This window comes from Protopterus annectens, chromosome 1.part2 (assembly GCF_019279795.1).
Source record: "Protopterus annectens isolate FY-2018-M chromosome 1.part2, PAN1.0, whole genome shotgun sequence".
Taxonomy (NCBI): Eukaryota; Metazoa; Chordata; order Ceratodontiformes; family Protopteridae; genus Protopterus; species Protopterus annectens.
In genome coordinates, this window is record NC_056727.1 from 690,432,283 (window position 1) to 690,450,295 (window position 18,013).

The 18,013-nt window shown below is 42.2% G+C and overlaps 1 protein-coding gene across 8 annotated transcripts in view; it reads left to right on the plus strand.

The window, feature by feature from the left end:
* The window catches only part of BIRC6 (baculoviral IAP repeat containing 6), a 4,524,268-nt gene that overhangs the window by 1,205,861 nt on the left and 3,300,394 nt on the right, over positions 1 to 18,013 (plus strand). For all 8 annotated transcript variants that reach the window (XM_044058419.1, XM_044058463.1, XM_044058448.1 and 5 more), the window contains exon 16: positions 10,934 to 11,112. In XM_044058419.1, coding sequence (XP_043914354.1) covers positions 10,934 to 11,112 — 179 coding nt within the window. The remainder of the gene's footprint in view (positions 1 to 10,933; positions 11,113 to 18,013) is intronic.

Sequence of the window (18,013 nt, forward strand, 5' to 3'; positions counted from 1 at the left end):
AGCTGCAGTCATTGCTTTTTGCAGGCAAAGAAATATTCACATATACCCATACCTGGGCGATTGTCTAATTCAGGCAGAAAGCCAAGACATACTTTTGAATCATCTGGCCTTTTTTCAAAGGATACTGACTTGTCTGGGGTACACCATAAACGAAAAGAAATCACAACTGGTACCCTGTCAGCAAATTATATTCCTGGGAGCAAGCTTGAATACAACTTCCCAGGTGGCTTTCCTCACGCCAGAGAAACGGATTCTTTTGACAACCTACTTCAAACAAGTGGCCACAAAAACCCAGTTATCTGCAAGGCAAAGACTGCAAGCCTTGAGGTTCATGGTCTCGTGCATTCTTCAAATTCCATGTGCAAGGCTGCATGTGAGGAAACTGCAGTGGTATCTCTGAAGCCTATGGTGTCAACATTCACAGGATCTAGAAGCAATGATTCCTATCATACCTTGCCTACGCCTAGAGTTCCTTTGGTGGGCAGAGGCCTGCCACCAAAACAAGGGACTACCATTCACACTACCCCCTGCCGTCCAAACCTTGGCAACAGATGCATCAGACTATGCATGGGGGGGGCTCACTTGGCAGGGAAGTGCATTCAGGGCAAATGGAACCCAAGTCAAATGCACCTACACATAAATCAAAAGGAAATGTCAGCTGTACAGAATACTCCGACAGCCTTCAAGGAATACATTCGTCCAGGACAACTAATGGTAAAGATGGACAACACCACGGTCATGTGGTACATAAGCAGGGGAGTACCCACTCTCTTAACCCCTCTGCAGACTAGCCACGGCACTGTGGAACACAGCCTTGAGCTACCAAGTGCGTCTACAAGCTCAATTCCTGCCAGAAAAACTAAGTACACTGGTAGATGGACTAAGCAGAACCTTATGGACCCACACGAGTGGAAACTGGAACCAAGGATTTTCAACATGTTGACAAGCAAATGGGGGATCCCAGATATAGACCTGTTTGCCTCCCCCCAGAACCATCAATTGGACAAATTTTGCACAAAGATTCCCCACAAACTAGCTTGTAAAGTGGTTGCTCTATCCTTCAGCTGGAAAAACCTGTCAGTTTATGCCTTTCCTCCTCTGCCTCTGCTCTCCAAGGTACTACTAAAAATCAAACAGGACAAGCCAAGGACAACCTTAATTGCACCAGACTGGCCACGCCAACACTGGTACCCCCTCCTGCGCAATGTGTCACGCTTGGCCCCATGGCACCTGCCTCAGACTCCTTCCTTGTTGTCTCAGCAGGAGAACCAGATTCTGCACCCTCAGCTGCAAACCCTGAACCTAGCAGCCTGGCTAATTATCTAATCTCTCCTTTACCGCCCCTAAGTAAATCAGTGATGGATATCATTTTAGAGGCAAGGAGGCCTAGTACCAGAAAATCTTATGCTGCAAAATGGAAAAAAATGTTGTACCTGGAACCAATCTCAGGGGATGAGCGCAGCAGTGCCCAATTAATCTCAGATTCTACAATATTTGACTGAGATGCTTCATAAGGGCTTGTCGTTTTCCTCCATCAAAATTCATGCCTCAGCCATTTCAGCTCATTACAGCACAGAGCCTCCTCACTCTTCTCACCCATTGCTCAAGCAGTTCCTCAGAGGGGCCAAAAATTTAAGACCACCCAGGGGAGCTCCCACTCCAGCATGGGACCTTAACTTTGTCTTGGAGAAACTCACTCTTCCTCCTCTCGAGCCAGCTGCTACTGCAGATTTAAAATTCCTTTCCTGGAAAACAGCTTTCCTTTTAGCAATCATTTCTGCAAGAAGAGTATCTGAATTACAAGCCCTTATGGCAGTGTAACCTTTCATCATCTTTCATGCGGACAGGGTGTCCCTCAGAACTAGTCCCTCCTTCATGCCCAAGGTAGTATCCAGTGTTGCTCTTAATCAGTCTATTAATTTGCCTGCTTTCTTTCCTAACCCACAGAACATCGGGGAATGGATACTGCACTCCTTAGATGTGCAAAGACAACTTAGATTCTACTTGGACAGGACTAAACCTCAAAGGAAATCTGAACTGCTGGTGGCATTTACTGCAGGGACAGAGGGGAAAGCTATTTCAAAGCAAACCGTTTCAAAATTGATATGCCACTGCATTTATTTCTGTTATAAGCACCATGGAAAAACCTATCCCACAGGGCATCAGACCCCATTCAACCAGGGCTGCATCTACCTCTACAGCCTTTCTCAGGGTCGTTGCTACCAGGGACATTCAAGAGGCTGCTACCTGGAGTTCTGTACATACTTTCACCAAGCATTATCATTTACCAATTTTCTCTAAATCCAGAGCTGGTTTTGCCTCTGTAGTCTTGCAGGGCTTTATAGCTGGTCCTAATTCTATTTAAATTTCTCCTCCCAACCTTAGCTTTGGGAATCTACCCAAATGTAACGACTGCAACAGTGAAACACGAAGAACATAGTACAGTTGTGTACACTTACCATAAATGTAGATGTTCGAGTGTATTCACTGTTGCAGTCTTGGTTACCCACCCTCCAGCTCCCTCTCTTCTTTTAGCTATACCTCTATTATCACTTACTATGCTCAAAAAGCTTTTTGGTTTATTTGCTTTTTTGAGGTATTTCCTTGTATTATGGATTTAATTGCTTCCCATTAGTGGGCTCCTTACATCTGGGGCAAGAAAAACTGATGTAATGGCGTCGGCTGCATGTTTTATATCCCTGACGTCATGGAAGAATAGACAGCAACTGACGCAGGACCCAAGACTTTAATCAGGCTTACTGAGGGCTACTGCAAGCAGATAACCCAAATGTAATGACTGTAACAGTGAATACACTCGAACATCTACAATTATGGTAAGTGTACACAACTGTACTTTCCTAAGCACCGTGGAATCTATCAAGGTCCAACCCAATACTCTCATACTGGGAGACTTCGACTCCCCTCCATCAACTGGGAAAACTACTTGAGGACCAATACACTGGCCCAATGCTTCCTGGAATTCATCAATTCCAGTCACCTGGACCAGCTCATTTTGACCCTCACTAGAGAAAGCAGCATCCTTGACCTGGTTATTACTAGCATTGAGACCGTTGCTCTATAACAATAGTCAATCCCTCCCTGGTCAGATCCGACCATTAACTAATCACCATGGAAATCCACATCTCACCCACACCCCCCACAAAGGTAACCACCTTGAAAAACTTCTCCAAAGTAGACTTTGGGCTCCTAAAAATAGAGATGGCTAACTTCACGGTGCCCATGCCAATGGAAAATAGCTGCATGACTGCCAAATCATACACCAATGCACTGTATGAATATGCACATAAATGCATGGAATTAGCCATACCCAACAGAACCAAGACGTTCTCCTCCAAAAAAAGGAAGCAAATTTGGTGGTTCCCTGCCATTAATAAACTCTATAACAGAAGGAAGAAATTGTTGCAGAAAAAGTCCCAAGACTAGAAAAACTCCCTTATTAGCCTCAACAAAAAGTTGAGATCCCTCCTCAAATCCTCCAAAGCTAGCTATGAAGGCAGAATTGAGGCAGACACTAAAAACAGTCACAAACCTTTTATAGTTGTATCAAGAACCTCCACGGCAATGCCCAGATTTGCTCTGAGTTACTGCACAATGGTTCCTCCTGTACTGAGCCAACAGATATTGCCAACATACTGGCCCACAGATTCAGTGCCAACTTTAGCCCTCTCTCCCCTCTAAAGGACTAGTCACAGTACCAGAAGAATGCCAGGCACCCAGCATTACTGCAGCACAGGTTAAAACTGCATTGTCCAAGGCCAAGAATACAGTTTCCATGGGACCTGATAATATCCCAGGCTGTGTTCTACATGAACTACAAAGCGAACTGACACCATATCTGTGTGCCCTGTTCAGTCACAGCCTCACCTCAGACTTTGTCCCTACCAAATCGTGCACTTCTACAGTCATCCCTCTCCATAAAGGGGGAGTAACTACAGACCCTAGTAATTATCTCCCCATTAGCCTGACAAGTCTGGTATGTAAAGCTACGGAGCCCATCATCATGGACCTGATTAACAAAGATATAGGAAGTCTCCAAACTCTAGACCCCATGCAATTTGGTTTTGTAAAAGGGAGATCATGCCTGCTCAACCTGGTTGACTTCCTTGAGTCAGTCACCAGGGCTGTGAATGAAGGTAAGACAACTGCATACAGTCTACGTCGATTTGGCCAAGGCCTTTGATACCATTCCTCACTTGGAAATTATTGATCAACCCCTATATCACTAGGTGGGTTGCAGATTGGCTCACAGACCGAACACACAGTGTTTAAGTAGCGGACTCCAAGTCAGACTGCCAACCAGTCACCAGTGGATTCCCACAGGGATCATTCCTGGGTCCTCTCCTGTTTGGCATCTACTTCTCAAAAGTCCAGGCCAACACAAAGGAACTCTGGCTGACCAAGTTTGCTGATGACTACAAGCTGGGAGCCATTATTACCTCCCCAAGTGATACAAACATCTTACAGAAAGGCCTCACTGAGACCAATGACTGGTGTCGAAACCATGACCTTAAGCTTAATGCCAAAAAAATGTGTTGTCATCCCCTTTGGTAAACACTCAGTTCCCACTAATTACCACATTGATGGAAGCCCACTGAAGGCATTATAAGAGATGTGGGGGTGCAGGTTGACAGCAACACATTGCCACTGTGGTCAGAAAGTCCTGTGTGACACATCTCATTAGCAAGGGTTTTGCATCCAGGGGGAAAGAGGTCATTGTCTCTCTCCACTTCTCTCATTAGACCAGTCATTGAGTGTAATGCCCCATTTGGCATATACCTCACTAGACACCTGCAACAACTGAAGAGGCCACAGAAGTACCTCACGAAAAGGACCCTAGGCATTAAACACATGTCCTACATGGACAGACTCAAAAGACTCCAGCTATTCTCTGTCTTATATCGCCTACTTTAGAGGTGGTCTTTGCTTGACTTACAAAACCATGTTTGACTCGGCTCTGTTAGAAATGCTACATCTAAAGAAATCCCAATCCCTCCACAACACACGCTCCAGAGACCTCAACCTCATTACCACAATCAACAGAACAGGTTCTTCACCCAGAGACTGCCCATGCTCTGGAATAGACTTCCCATACATGTCAAGCAGAGCACCTTACTGGCCCTCTTGAAGAGAAATCTTGATGAGTGGATGGGTAATAAAAAGTTCACCCCAGGGATCACTCCAGTGGCTATACTTGATAGCAGCACTGGGAACTAACGTCGGGCAGCACAATGCCAGGGCACTTCTATGGGATTGGCTTGTAAAGGCTCCAGGGCAATTAGCCTAGTACACACTTATAAGGTATCAGCACATTTACCAAAATGTTGGGGGTGGGGCTGTCAATTCCTCTTGGACTACAAAAAGATACTTTGAGCAAAGGCCTGCAGTTTAGGAACTGTTTTGATTGTAGCTGTATAATTCCTTAGTATACTATAAAACAAGTCATGAGAGACACACAGTTGACGGCCATTCAAGAAGTAAAAGAAGCAGTCCTGTCAGAGAGTATACAAGATGACAGTGACTGTCACTAATCCCATTACATGTTAATGGAATGTAAATACACCAGTACATATGTCTAGCGTGACTCACATAAAGCAGAATTGAAATTGATTATGGGAAAGAGAAAGGCTTAAAGAAAAATAAGATCACATTGATATGTCAAGCCCCATTGACAGCTATTTTGCAGAAATATATTAAACTTCCATAAGAAGCACTCAGTGATTTTGAGATGTTAAAATAGCTCGGAAAACAGGGTGAAAAAAATAGATTTTTTAAGTTCTAAGGCAGAGTTTTCCTTTAAAGCCTCAGATTTGTTAATGCCTTAGTACACTTAACATATAAACTACTCAGACAAGGACAGTGCCCCCTTTGCTAAAATTGCATATTAAAAACTTCCAGCTACTCTCTTTGAAACAGTCCAGTTCTCTCCTCCTTTCTAGAACTTCCTGTACTCTTGCTGTCTATGAGAAATCCTTTTCCAAACTTGATGCGTCATGCTGGAACTCTACCTGAACCTATTATGTTTGTAGATAACCTGTACTCATTCAAGAAGTCACTTCAGTCCCACTTGTTTGAGCAAAATATATGCATTTGCTGCTTAAAACTGGTTAAACATTCCCCAAGTCACCACCTCTCTTGCTCTACATACCTTTATTCTGTTTTCATCTGTACTCTTTGTACCCCTCCCTTCCCCTTTATTTTAAAATTTTGGAGTCTCTCCCTCACTACTTCTCCATTATCTCTGTTTTTGTAAGAGGAAGGAATAACACAGCTCTGACAAGATGGTTTTAGTATATGTGCTGCCAAAGCAAGCACAAGCTATCACTGCCAAGACTTGAACCCAGGACCCAGTGCACTATAGTCAGAGCAACACACCACTATGCAAAATCAGCTGTAAGTACTTTACATTTAGAAAGTTACTGATTTTGTGCTTTTGCTTATGGTATTGCAAAAAACTCTCCTGTTTGTGTTGCTCTGAAGTATTTTTGGGCAGTTATTAGTATATGTCATTTAGACTAAATGCTGAATTTAAATAATTAAATGTTCCTTCTGTACTTAATGTGTTTTGTGAAGTCTGTTATTGTATTACCTCTTTTACTGCAATGTACTTCATTATTAAGTTATTGATGTATTTTGCTGACCACTTTGGCCCAGGTCTTGGCTGAAATGGGTCCTCAGACCAGTCCACTTACCCGGTTAACAAACTTTAAATAAATGAATAGATAAGCTGGGGAGTTTACTTTACACCTGTCATGTTACCCTCCCCCCAATTGTGGCCTTCATAGTTGTTTCTGGGGGGTATGCATGCAGTAGGGGCATGCAGCATGTCGCCTCTTCTCTGCAGCAGGCTAGCCATGCCCACTACCCTTCCTCTCCTTGGACAGTACCCCCCCTCTTATTTCTAGTCTCTAGGGTGAGGAACACTCATGCATCTGCCTACCCCACTGGGGTGGGCATGCCCATCTCTCTCCTGCTGCTACATCAGTCACCTGAAATACTAATTAAACCCAGGTTAGCTGGGATGTAATCAGTGCTTTATCCCTGTATGCCACTGGAGGGACCATATTGGACCTGTTTGTAGGCACTGGACAGGATCCAAGGAATGTTGTTCTTGTCTTTCTCATATTTCCTGTGACATATAGCTGGCAGTGGTGGAGTTCAGACCTCATCAGTTCCGAGCCATTCACTACACCCTTCAATAGATGGAGGAGCTCCAGTGGGAATCCAAGGAATATGCTGATACCCACCTAAGGTATTGTGCTTTCACGGGCCTGCCAGAGCCAAATGTTTTAACTGTTCTGCAGTCAAAAATATCCTTGAGGATGCTTTGATCAGTGCTTCCCTGGAGCTAAATTCCCTTCCTTCTTTTCCCAGGAAACCTGACCTGATCTAACGAGTCAAGAATTCCCCCAAGTTCCTCTATAAGAACCTGTTTCCTGATATAGCTGTGGTGTCCCTGGATTCCAGTATGGGACCCTTTTCAGCTTCATCCTGTAACCCCACTTTGAGTTACTGGGAGAGTAGGCTTTAGTGGTAGGAGGGGAGGGCTGGATGCTTAAACTTCATGGTGAAAAAAAAAAGCACTCATCTGCTACCCTAACATTCAAAGTCCTAAACTGACAGATCTGTGTGCTTAACTGTTAGCAGTCCCTGGTGGACATGAGATCCATGATATGCAGGAGATTACAGAAGAGGATATGAAGTGGGAGATGCTGAAATTGTGACTTATCTTACTAATTTGCAGTGCAGTGGATGCATCGTGCAAGGCAGCAGCAGGTGGGTCAGCTCCTCAAAGGTATGTCTGACGAAGGACATGATCTCTGCCATTTCATGTGAAGTTAGAGCCCCAATATCCTCCCCTGGAAAAGGAGCTCCTCTTGGCATACCCTTGTAAAAATGTCTTTAAAAGATTGGAAGAAAAAAGAAAGACCATATAAATGGTTATGCAGCTTTATCACTTACAGGCACATACATTCAACAGGAATTACCCCTCTAAATCCTAGCCTCTTTATCCTAAATAGGACAGTATCAGACTCAGCAAGGAAAAGATATCAAAATATAGAAAAAAAGATATCAAGCAAAGTCTGAAGAGAGGCCTGCAAGCCTTCGAGGTAGTGACCACCAGAGGAAAGAACTATGATTCAAACTAGAAGCCCCCCCCCAAAAAAAAATATTCCCACCATAACCCATTCCTGGATCATATTTCTCTATCTTCTGTGAGTGTAAGAGGATGTTAGACTATTTGTAAAGGACTGGAAAAACATTACCCAAGACCACTGTGGCTTGAATATCCTGACACAAGAATATAGACCACAGTTTTAGAGCAGATCTAAGTTTGGAGTTATTTCTCCAGAACCAAAAATATTGAGAAACCGAGTAACTCTGGGCACACCTCTTTTAAAGGCTGTGCTGGAAACTCTGAATTTTACTTAAGACTCTTTCAGGTACCTAGAAAAGTAGGCACTTGGAGACCTAGTTAGAACTTTCAAGACTATAATTTTTTTTGATTACTCCAAAATTCATAATGCTGACATAGTCAACGTGCTTCAGTTGTCGCCTCCGATTTTAATTTTATTGGTCATCCTGCCTCTGAATAAAGCTTGCGCACACATTCCCATTGCTAGGGTTCCCACTGAAGATTCCAACAATGCAAAGTAGGAGGAGATATTTCTAGTTCACATCCTTGTACATTGGCCTGTCTGCTGCACCCAGGACCTTTACAAAGTGCCTGGTGCCAGTGCAGCATATTGCAGCACAAGGGGCATACACATCTACTCCTATGGAGAAAACTTCCTGATTCAAGCAGACTCCTTGAAAGAGGTTAAGGAACCTGACTTCTTCCCCACCCTTCCAATGTCAAACATGACCTCATCCAAGAAAATATTGTTTCTGAAGGCAGTGTAAGACACAGGACTGCCGAGGGGCCTTACTCCCAGAGCACTAGATGTTCTGTTTGGCCCTCTTTGTCCTACCCTGAAGAAGGATATGACCACAGCAATGGACTTTGGGTTTTTGGGATACATGGCATCATACAATTTTCATTGTTACACTATCATGGTTAGACACAAGAGTGTTGAAGTGGTCTCTCAGCAATGGTTGATGCCAGCATTCCTAGACAATGGAAGTCTCCATTCCTATTCTGTTGTGTATAAGGAAAGAATTGTCATGATGGTCAGTACAGGTACAGCTCAACTTAAGGGTACTGAGGAACGCAATATGGACTTCTCAAACTTAGCTCTGGGAGGACCCTATTGGTTCTTTAAAAGTCCAGGGCATGTGGGGAATTAATTTTTTTTTGTTCGTGGTTCTACATGGGAAATTAATTTGAGAAGGTAACACACAAGTGTGAAATAAACAATTGCTGTTATCTTAGCTTAAACTCATTCAGGTGGATTTAGGGACAGGAGATGCTCCAAATAGGGTCATATGTAAATATTAGGCAATCAGCCTGCAGACTATTACATGCCTATTCAGTGACCGAAGGTGAGAAATAAACAGTGCTCCTTGTGTTTGTGAGGTAAATTCTTTAACCATTATGCCAGTACTCAATCCCAAAATCTTTTCAGAGAGTGTTGCAATTATGCAGTTTATTAACAAGCAACGGTCCCTGTCCTACACACTTGCTGTGTAACGGAACTTCACTCTAGTTCATCTTCTCTGATACTTGGACAGGTACACAACTTAGAGATATGCCAAAGATTCTCCTTTTCTCCATCTCTTTTGGAGTAGAGGGATGAAACCCTGACTACTACCCAGGCAACCAGGGTTCAATTTGCTGCTTGGGAGACTGAAGGAAACAGCAGGGAGGGGATGGTCATTACTCTCCCAGGGTGGGTGTGTGGAACCTATAGGCGTTTACTGTGTCAATCCCTGATAGAGGCTAGGAAAGGTAAATTTGCAGGTGTGCCTAAGAGGGGAACGGAGTGGAGACTTGGCTAAGCTGCTGTGGAGACTTGAGCGATAATGCTGCATGCTTCCATTGCATTCATTTCCCCACAGGCATACCATTAGGTCCGCAAGGGGGTGGGAGTGGATTGGTCTTAAGTAAAAAGCCCCATCCCCAATGGAAGCACAAACTTACTCAAGCCCCTGGATGCCTAGCTCCATGACCAGCCTCAGCAACACCGGATTGGAAAGTCTGGGATGTGGTGCAAGGTGACAGCTGGTAAACCTGGAGTGGGCAGGTACTGGGGTGCTGAGCTCTTAACATGGATGAAGGAGGAGGAACACAACAAAACAAAAATTGATTCTTCTTTTCTCCTGGGAGAGAAGGGCAGTTATTTAACTGGTAGGTTATGTTCAAGTGGTTTGCCAGCAGTCAGGCAGCAGTCCACCACCTTTGTTGAATGAGTTGACTGGAGCCTATTCCACCAGTGAAGTGGCTGTCTCAGATATTTGCTTTCGCACCTATTTCTGTTCCTTGTTTACTTGTTAATAGTGCAGGCACCAATTCTTTATTGTTTTTCTGATTTGCAGGAAGGTGCTCTGTAGTGGCTAGGGATTAAAATCTTGTCTGGGAGATGAGTGCTGTTATTGGTGCATTACACGATGATGTGGTTCATTAGCCTATGCTTCCATTCTTGAAATCTTATGAAAGCATTGGTGAAATCTATTGAGTGGAAAGGATTAAACCAGCGGTGAAACTTTTCATGGGGTTTTCTCTTATAAATTGACTGGTAGGGTAAGACTGTAGCTGTTTTAGTACCCACATTGTGATCTTTTCAGTTTGAAGAATTGAACATTTTATATTGACTGAAGCAAAGTTAGAATTGGCTGCATTAACTTTTGACAGTATACAAGACTTGGAATTTTTTGCTTAGTTCTTATGTTTTCTGTAGGAAATGAGTTTGAATTGTATCAAGTAATGCACAAGACCTGAGTGAGTGGTTTTACTAAAAATTGTCACTATCTACAGGTATGGCAGGAGGAAAATACCGTTCTTTTTTAATCCACATCAAAGCTGTGAATGACCGGAGTTCTGAAGATGCTTCAAATGGTGGTATTAGGCAGGTTGTAAGGATGCCATCTTCAAAACCTCAAGGCAATAAGGGCCAGTCTCTTGCATCTCTGCTTGCAAAGGTTGCAGCAGGCAAGGTATGTATATGTGGAGAATATATATTACCATGAAGGTGAATTTTGGGATTAAGTGATGTTATTGATCAGACGTAACAGGTAATGCATTGCAGAAACTTCCAGAAAGTTTAGTAAATTTAAAAGGTATCAAAGTTACAAGTATATGGATATGTTATAATAATTTGAGGTCTTTCTTCAAGATGCTCTTGCAGCAATTAAAATGTTTGGTCTTGCTTTTGTATGTTCTTCTGATGTCCATCTCAGACAGTTTATACCAGTACTTAGGTTTACATCAATGTAAATGAAGCACTCTCTCTGTCTTTAGTATTAGTTTTCCAGTACCCAGAACTGTAGCTAAGTTATCTGGTGTCCTGTACATTTCCTGAAACTGGCATCGTCCTCAACCATGTTGAAGACCAAAAAAAGTTGTTCTACATTCCTAGCACTGTAGCACACTATTTGCTCTAACTGTCAAATGCAGCTTGCCTGCAGTTATTTTCACATTCGTCCACCAAGAACTTCTGTCATAACTACAACTGCAGTAATGGCATTCATTTGAAAATCTGTGTTGACCTTATGGCTTCATAAATCAGCACTGGAAGAGCAGTTGCATACTAGTAGCACCTGCCAGTTGTGCCCTATACAGCTTGCACTGAGGGCAGCTATCTCCTTTACCTCACCTTAGTTACGACTTTGCTTGGCTTGAGCTTGACGGTCTGTTACTTGACTCTGACCTCTTGTTTTTGTTTCTTAATCAAGTAGTAGAATATGATTTTCACCAGTTTATACTTCTAAATTAGATGACTGCATAATGTTGCTAAAATCAGTGATGTTACATTGTGGGTACACCAGACACAGAGTTCTGTGCCTTTTGCGTGTTTACAATAGTAGAACAGTAGCAGCGTGGATAAAGGCAGGTCCATCACAAAAACAGTAATTCCAAAAATAAGAGAGACTGACCAACACAGCTAAAACAATAAAACTTTAATGCAAGGTAAGCACTTTTACACCCAAAGAGGCGCTTCATCAGACCAAAGTATAAAATTCAATTCAGTCAGTGAAAAAGATCACATGATTTTAGTGTCTTTAAAGGCATGATATAATTTAAACCTGAACGTTTGTCAGCTTGTAGCTTAGTTATCCATTTCATTTCAGCACATTCAGTAGTATTAACAAAATCACCTCCCCCTCAGATCTTTATACATTAGTTGCAGTACCATAAGCTTAAATACATGCATATTCCCTCATAAATTAAAATGTTTCGCAAGGGCACTAGTGGTCTTACCCTTACATCTATCATTTGAATGCTCAAACCAGCATTGAAATCACTTGATCTTGCAGTCAAAACATTAAAACTTGAATTGTACTTGCAGCTATGTTATTCTGGACTATCTCAGCAAGACCCATCTGTTTGCTTGTTTGTCAGTAACCCCTTTATTCAGCACTGACAGACAAGTTCTAGGAAGCAATAGTGTACTTAGTGGCACTATCACTGATATCCTCCCCTAGCAGATTGTTTTCTACATGTGAATGCCCTAACATCCCCACCTCAGGGTGACCATGCCTTTGTTGACGGGTGATGCAGGAAGACCCCACAAGGGTTTATTAACGACAGTTTTTATCACTTCATCACAGACTCTAACAAAGATCATGTTCTTTAAAGTAGATGTCATCATCCAGCATCTCTTGGGGCTGTCCGTATACTAATGGGTTGTGTATAAACCCAGCATCATTACAGTCAGTGACACACACACACACACACACACACACACACACACACACACACACACACAAAAAACTGCTATGGTTATCGGCATCTATAGTAATGTTTGTAAGGATAGTGTTCGGCTGTCTACTTCTGTTAAGGAATATAAGTAATCTTCAGAATTCCCATTGTCAGAAAATCACAAGTGAAAGACGAGGAAATTATGCCTTTCTGCTTCTCTAATTCTGGCAGGAAAAGACAACATGTTTGATCTTCTGAGTTTGGGGAGAAAGTTTGCTGCAAGTTATTGCTTAGAAAAAGATCCATTTTGTCCTTTCCAAAATATTTTTGATGTTGAATAAAAAGGGGCTGGGTTTTTGACCGCCTCCTTAACAGATCCTAAGTGTTGTCTAGACAGAAGATGATTGATGGCATTTTTTCATTTCCATCTCCATGGTAGCACAATACATCTTTAAGGAGCTAATTTGTCGTCTTAAGATTATGTACTATGGCCATATGAACCATCACTTATTGTATCTGAAGAGAGTGATTGACAGTCCAGAATGCAATAAGGGAAGCCAGTTGTTGTAGCTGGCTTTGAGATGTGAACACCTGTGTATGATTGTCTGAAAAAAGTGTTTTCTTTTCCGAGAGGTAATTCCAATCAGTCTTATCAACTGGCAGTAATACTTGTGTTTTTCTAATTTTGTTAATGTGCCTGTTTCTGTTATGTTCTTAACTTACGCTTATGTCACTAATAGTATTATGTTAATCTCCATGCCAGCAATACTTAAGTGGCTGTTGCTTACTGCATTTACTTGGAGCTCTACAAAAGCAGATGTTCCTCATCACTTTGCAGTGGTTTTAACTTAATTGTAGCACTGAATTTATGGTGTTTATTACCTAGATTAAGCTGGTTAAGTGTGCAAGAGATGCTTCTTATTGAACAAGTAAAGCAGAATGCTGTTTTACTTCCAGTTTAGAAATTTTTTTTTTCATTTTCAGATACTTTGAGGTCCATTCAGTGACTCTTATGTGCCAGTACTGAGGTGTTTCACTTCTCATTAGTGCAGGTGTTGGCAGACATAAATGAGTTGACTCACGAGAGTGTTGTATGTCTTGCAGGGAGCTAAAAAGTCATAGTTAAAGTGATTTGCCAATGTTCAAAAGCATACCTTAACACCACAGCATGCAGTGCATAAACGGCCAAACAGTACTTTTCCCCCATCTTGGAATATTTCTGTCATTTCCTTCATATGTAAAATTAATTTTAAAATGTTACATTTCTTTGCACTGATGCCCCTAAGGAAAAACAAATTAATTTTAAAATGTTACATTTCTTTGCACTGATGCCCCTAAGGAAAAACAGGAAAGTTTAACCTCAGTGACTTTAGCATAGGTTAATATCTGTTGCATCCATAGACTTTAATGGGCATGCCACTACGTGTGCGTGAACTTGCACCATTCAAATCTTTGGACATGCCAAATGTTAACCTTTAGTAATGTCACAACTGGAGAAACTACATTTTTGAGGCTGTGGTTTAATAAAACATTTATTAATTATTTTATTACAAAATGGACCAAAAAGTAAAGAAAGGCAAGCAGGAAAATAAATAGCAGCACTTGACTCATCAAATACCACAGTGTACATATACCAGTTTGCATAATAACTAAGGTCTTCACCTCCCATGCACAAGGTGCAAGGTTTGATCCTGACCTCCATCCAGTACCTGTTTGGAGTTTGCATGTTCTCCCTGTGGGGTTCCTCCACCTCCGAAAAAGCATACTGAATATTTCTATCTCAAACTCACCCAAGAATGGAGCTGTGGGCAGCAGCACAGACTGTAGATAGTACCCTGTAGAGAGAATAGTTATATAGACTAACCCTTTTGGGTATCTACTGTGGTGCACCATATTCTCATGATAGAAGAATACAGATCGCAGACTGTGCTGTGACAAGACTAGCCACCTGACTATGTTTAAAAAAAAAAAAAAAAAAAAAGTGATCTAGGTGATTCCGTCGTGTTGACAAATATTCCAAATGGGCATCTGTATTTGCTGGTGATGAGTGGGTTGAGGACTCTGTCTACTCTGACCTAAGCCAGGTACGTGAGAGGGTTATATGTGCCCTTGTTGGCAAGTATGTACCCCACCGTAAAGCTCAGCAGCCCTGGGTCAGTAAGCTACTGGCCGACACCCAGCTTCTGTTACCTGGGATAGCTCTGTTGAGCAGAAGTTGGATGTAAAACCCATTAACCTGCCAAACATGAACCAAGAATTGCTACACTAAATCTAGGCTTACTAACAGGACAGTACATAGAAGTGGATGATACGATGATGGGGAGAAAGCTGAACATCCTGTGTATCCAGGATACAAGATGGAAGGGCAGTGTAGCAAAGTGACTTGGCTTGGGATCCAGAATCTACTACGCAGTAGGAGAACAGGCTAGAAACAGCGTGGGAATTGTATTGAGGAAGAGGCTTATAGTGGTTTAATTTCTCCAAGTCTTTTGGGTTTCTAATACCATGATGAGAAGGGACATCATTTGTAAGTCAAAGTATAGTTAAAATTCATGAAATTTAGTATTGTTTCAGTCTTTGATGTTAGCCAAAAGTGCTCTTTGCAGCACCAGCAGTATGCCCAGAATCGACTGTCTGCAGTTCATGTGGAGTTACACGTGTTGGTAGCTTGTCTAAGTATGACTGTGATTTTTTTTAATGAGACACATTGCTCCTACTACTAATGGAACTGTCTGTGTATCCTTCCATGTTACCGTCATTTCTGCCTGCAAATCCTGGTATTTTATGACTTTGCCTCTCTCTCTCTCTCTCTCTGTCTCCCTACATTAAGATACTGAAATGACTGGGTGCAGCAATTTCAATGATCAATGCTACCTTTGTCTTCTTTTCATGGGCTAATATCTCTGGTTTTCTGGCTTCAGCTTTTTGAACTGTTGGTAATGATCGCATGTGATAACTTCATCATTTTCTATAATGCTTTGTGACTCATTCTTCAGTGCTTCTCAGGTACTTCAGTTTTGTAATGTTTGCACAGTCCTCAATGCAACAGCCTTGCCACATTATTATGCCTTTCAGCTCTGTCATTAAAGTATCACTTTCAGCAACAAGATGTGTGACCTTTTCCAGTTTTTTTTTTTTTTTTTTTTTTTATATATATATATATATATAGAGAACCTGCATTCACCTGTTTCTCCCACATGTTCAGTGGACTTTGTAAACCATCATGTATGCAGTCCACTGTCCTGGTCCGCCAATATTAACCTTTCTTCTTGTGGTTTAAATTCACCTCTCCTTAACTATTCCTGTGTCAGATTCAGATTGACATGAGGTTTTTCCAGGAGTTTTCAGTACTTGCAACTATATTTAGGCCTTTTCCATGAATCTTGCCTTCTCATTAGAAGACAGTGAGGGATGTCATCAGAGTTAGTAATGCACTGGAGTCTGACTGCCAAGATTCTAAGGGTGGGGGGAGTATTCAAAATGTCAGTCTGTGCTACACAGCAGTGGTTGTGATAATGAGGAAAAGAGTGCATTCAGACAGCAGTTACAAGACCTGCTAGATGAAACAGGACAAGAATGTGCTGATAATGGGTAACCTGAATACACATATTAGGACAGACAGAACAAGTTATGAAGATTTCCTAGGTCCACGTGGGTGTAACAACAGGAATAAAGAATGCAAGGGCATTCTAGAATTCTGTCTACTCAAATGTTTTTTTTTGTAGCCAGCACTTCAGAAAAAGAAGCAGAACAAGATTGCATACAAGAGTGGGCAACATACAGCTCGGGTAGACTTCCTCCTAGCAAGGAGAGGGCACTGGGGTAGAATCAGCAATTGTAAAGTTATCCCGATTGAAACAGGTGACCAACAGCATAAGCCACTGGTAGCCACAATCATCTGCAAGCAGTGATCAGAGAAGGCTGTAAGATCAACAGAGACCAGGCTGAAGACTTGGAAGTTGACTGGAGAGAAAGCACAACAGGTCAGGGAATTACTCAGGGCTCCAGAACCTGAAGAATAAGAGGAAATAGGTGGAGTTGAAGAAGAATGGTAGTGCCTTAAAACGGCATGTGTGAGGACTACAGAAAAGATATGCACCCTAATGAGGTATGTAAATAAGGTATATAAGGAAAATTGGTGGTGTGATGCAGAAGTCTAGGAAGTCATCCAAAGAAAGAAGTGCAGGAAAAAGTGGGAGATAGAAAAGATATGCCAGTCTAGTAAGGGAATATTGGTTGGCTAACAAAGAGGCTAAGAGAGAAGTTGTAGTAGCAAAGAGCAATGCATCAGAGGCACTCTACCAGCTTCTGGAAAGTGACTCCGTAGATAGCACAAAGAAACTATATTGGGTTGCAAGTAAAGACAGAAAGATAAAGAAGATAGGCAGCCTTCCTAAGGGATGCTAGCAATAACCTGCTCCCCAGTCTACAGGATATCAACAGCAGATGGAAAGAGTACTTCCAGCAGCCTCTGAATGAAACAAACCCAACAGAAGCTGTACTGCCCCAGACACAGTCTACTGTGAGAGAAGAGAGGGAACCTACTATAGAAGAAGTAAGAACTTCACTAAGGAAAATGAAGTCAGGGAAAGCAGCAGGCTCAGATGAGGTCACAGCAGATAGAATAAAGATGTTGGGTGAGATGGGGAGAAATGGCCTCTGAGGGTACTTATAGAAGTATGGAAAGAAAGGTGCATCACAGATGACTGGAGAATAAGCATACTAGTGTTAAAGAACAAGGGGAACATTCACAACTTGGGGCAGTACAGAGGTATCAAACTTATGTTGCGTTGTATGAAAGTTCTGGAGAAGGGTGATGGATGAACAGAGTAGTAGAAAGTAAGATGTGAGATGAGCAGTTCGGAGTCAAGTCAGGATGCAGCACAACTGACCAAATGTTTGCTGTGAGACAGATACTTAAGAAGAAGCTAGAAATGAGGTCAAAGTCCATGTGGACATTCCTAGACTTGGAGAAAACATATAGCAACTTCCCAAGAAATCTGACTTGGGTAGTCCTGCAGTGGTTTGTAGTCCCAGAAACATTGTTAGAATTAGTGCAAGCTGTATACAAATACCCAGTTGTTCAAGTACAGTGTTCAGACTCTGAGGGGTTCCCTGTGGGAGTGGGCAAGCATCAGGGTTCAGCTCTGACCCCACTCCTGATCATGCTGGTGATGAACTACTTTATCAAACAGG